Genomic DNA, 3,929 nt, shown 5'->3' with positions numbered 1-3,929 from the left:
ATTATTAAAATAAAAATTTTATTTATTAAAATTTACCGGTATTTTTCTGATTAATATAGAAATTTTTTATTTGCAAATAAAAAAATATTTTACACACTTACTTTTGACGAAACGTGCGACTAATTAAGTAGAGAGCAATGGGATTAACACAGCTATTGATGAAACTGAGGCAGAAACCAAATACTCTAAAGGCGTTCCAGTAAGAATTAAAATCGTCCATGGCCGTTGGATTAAAGTGGAACCAGAGCACATATATGTGATATGGTAGAAAACAAATCACAAAAATGATTATAAAACATACTACCATTTTGCCCACCTAAATACAGTAACAAATAAAATCATCAATACAAAAGCGTCCAATAAGAGGCAATTGAATCTTAAAAATTATTTAATGGTACGAAGCATGATTTTACAATATTACTTTGAAACTTTGAAACTTTAAGAAGTATATTTTTATATACCCTTTTGCGTGCCTTTATCTGTTCGTGATGATCAGAATCGGGAAGTTCGCATGGCATATTTTTAGTAGACAATGTTAGATGCCATGTCATGCTCAAATAGAAAATAGCTATCACGCACAATGGTATCAAGTAATATGCTAAAAATTTGAACATTACCATACCCTTTCGATAAATTTCTCCTGTAATATAAAAGCACATATAACATAATATTTATCTGTGCGCGACTACTTCACAACACAAAGCGTTTTATAAAATTTACATATATTTTTTTAGTGTACCTAATTTAGTTTTTATATTGTTCAATGTGTGTATTAAAATAAAATACTGTAATAATATTTAAGTTCCGAATATAATAAATAAAGGTTTTAATTAGGAGAAATATTTAACTCTCAGAAAAGATAAAAATGCAAAAGTTAATTTTTTATGAGGGAAAGATAAATCAATAAGAACCAACATGGATGTCGGCAATAATAACAATATATTTAGTCTCTTATTCACAGTAGATTATATAATATATAAAAATGCAAATATTTTATAAATCAATAAATTAATATAATATGAGTAATAAATTAATATTTTGTAATAAATATATTTTGTACCTAAAAAAAATTTAAAATTTTTTTAATTGGTAAAAATGATATCGTATAAACTGATTAAAATTTCATTATGAATTTTACAATTTACATATTCATTTATGTATTCCTAATTTTGTGATATTGTGTTCAAGAGAAGTATCATGACTTACCAAATTCTTCAGGGAAAGGATTGCAGATTAAAATACTACGATTTCCTAATACAGGTACAGACGTTACTTCGGAGAAGAGCACGGCGGGCATAGCTATGACAATCGCTAAGACCCAAATAAGGGATGCCGTTAAAACGGTAAGTGGTTTTGCACTTAAACCCGCCACATGGCGACGAATAGGGTTTACGATGGCGCAATATCTATGAGAACGTGAGATGCGGCAATAGATTATATCATAAAAGCAGCAGAAGCTTGCTTATTTCAAAGATAAATTATTCAAGATACAAACAACAATTAATTTGTGTATCTTAGATCGTTGTGCTCAATTTTTACCTAAATTAATCTTTCACTTAATCCCAATTAGCAGATAATGTTTTTAAAACGTTTTTTAAATATTCATTTAACGTAAAAATATTTAATAAATATTTATTTAAAAAATATTTTTTAAATGTTGTGTGCCGATGATAGATTTAAAATGACAAAAAATGTTGATAAGTTAATTGAAATTATTTCGATAAAAAATATATTTAATTTTAATAAGAATTAATATTTGTTTATTATATAACTATATAATTCTATTGAAAAATAATAATTATAATATTCAACTTCTCCACTGTATCTGGCATAAATATAGTAACATTTCTGCATATACATTGAAACGAGTTACACGACATACATTATAATCTTTAGTACATACGATAATTTTCCGATCCTTTACTATACACGATGGATTCTTTGTGTACGGGTTAATTTTCATCATTTTCACAAGTATACAAAAATTGTTAAGTGATTCTTACTTCAACATCTTTAGAAAGTATTTATAAAGCTGTGTACAATATTAAAAAGGAAAAGACTAGAGATCATTATTTATTAAATTGCTCCTAGTATTTTAAAGAAGAGAAATGGGTACGCAGAATACGGATGATCCAAGCTTAATTGGTTTTAAAATTCGATTTAATGCTTGAACATATTATGACTGAATTTTCAATTTTAGTCTCTCAATTAAGTATATTCGTAACGTCTCATCTAATTAAATAAAATTTTCTTTAATTCCTTGAATTAATTTGCACGATATGATAAAGCTCTTAGTTCACATATTTACCTTTCGGCTGATAAAGCAGCTAAAGTAAATACCGACACACCAATTGAAATATCCTTAGCGTATTCAGATAATTTGCAGATAGTTAAGCCCCATGGCCATGAATCAAGTACATAAACAAATAATGTGAAAGGTATGTAAGTCACAATCACCTGTAACAACGAATTATCTCTGTTTCCGAGATTTACATGATATTTTATATTACAAAAGATATAATAAATTATTGAGGGATTATCAGGATAATTATAAATACAATATATTCAGAAGGCAAAGGATATACTTTTTCTCTTGTAAGTAAAAATTATTTGAGGACAGAAAGTTTCAAACACAAAGCATAACAATATGTATGTATATTTTAATTGCAAATCTATTTTTCAGGAAAATTTATTCCTAAGAAAATATATTTTTTTATTTTTCTTACTTTTATGTTTGAGAGATACACATATTTTTATTCTTTTATATATGTATTGTTCTTATATTTAAAATAAAGATTATTTATATAATTAATAAGAGAAAGTAGTTTTTAATCATAAAATTTAAAAAGGAGCATAAAACCATTGCATAGATTTTTTGTGATAAAAATAATTCGGTGAAATCACGCAAATTTCACCGAATTACTGTAAAAACAGAATCTGGGAATTCTCGTTCTACACAATTCGAAACATTTCAATTGTCTCATCAACTATGTATTATGATACTTACAAATTAAAAGAGAGCGTGATTTTTAACTAAATGTATGACAGCGAATTTTATTTTTAAATTTTAGTAATTAATGCGGGATTATTAATATATTTATTGAAGATGACCAGATATTGGCCAAAATGTCAAAGTTAAATCAGGACCTTTGTAATATATTAAATATAAAAAAACAAACAGTAGTTTTATGTTCCTTTTTCATTAAAATTTAAAGATTATTTATCCCAAATAATGTTTATTCTTTTTGAACTAGACAAAAATTTAAAGGAAGCGCAATCAAAGCTGTATGCTCACCAATAAATCGCCCAGAGCTAAAGACAGCACGTATGTATTTGGTATATTTCTCATGCTAGTATGACGTAGCAAAATAAGAATTAAAATACCATTTCCTATTACACCCACAATCAAAATTGATAAAAATATTACGGGTATAATATAAGTCTCAACTCTTTCAGCAACTGGTATATATTTATATTCATAATCGTACTCCATTTCGGAGCTCATATTAAAAATATCTTCTGTTATCGCCATCTGTAAGGAAAAAAAAAATTTTTGCTTTTTTTGTTGATGCTCTTGAAATTGAAGCGAAATTGCAGACTAACATAAAAATATCTCAGATAACATGCATATAAGATAATTAAAAGATGTTTTTTAAACAAAGACATCTACTAAAAGACATCTTTTAGATATCTTATGCAATATAAATGTTACCTAGGATGTACTTGAACATAAATCATATGTTCAAGTAAAAAGGAAAGTATAAAAAAATGATTTTTAAGTACTGCATATTGATTAGATATATCATTATTGTAGATAAAATAATAGAAATGATTAAAGATAAGACCTCATCAAGTTATATTATGAAAATTTTTAACAGACCATATATATATTTTTGTTACTTTATTTTATTAAACTAAATTAAAATTTT

The 3,929-nt window shown here is 26.0% G+C and overlaps 1 protein-coding gene across 1 annotated transcript in view; it reads right to left on the bottom strand.

The window, feature by feature from the left end:
• Positions 1–3,505, bottom strand: part of LOC108756718 (neuropeptide CCHamide-2 receptor-like) — a 10,161-nt gene extending 6,656 nt beyond the window's left edge. Inside the window, 5 exon segments of the mRNA XM_018500733.1 lie at positions 102–316; positions 462–640; positions 1,207–1,406; positions 2,309–2,457; positions 3,296–3,505. Of these exon segments, the coding sequence (XP_018356235.1) occupies positions 102–316; positions 462–640; positions 1,207–1,406; positions 2,309–2,457; positions 3,296–3,505 (953 nt within the window).
• Between the last annotated feature and the right edge of the window lie 424 nt (positions 3,506–3,929).

This window comes from Trachymyrmex septentrionalis, unplaced genomic scaffold (assembly GCF_001594115.1).
Source record: "Trachymyrmex septentrionalis isolate Tsep2-gDNA-1 unplaced genomic scaffold, Tsep1.0 scaffold13, whole genome shotgun sequence".
NCBI classification, from domain to species: Eukaryota; Metazoa; Arthropoda; class Insecta; order Hymenoptera; family Formicidae; genus Trachymyrmex; species Trachymyrmex septentrionalis.
Note: the sequence above shows the minus strand (reverse complement) of the source record. Positions and strands in the feature narration are given on the sequence as shown.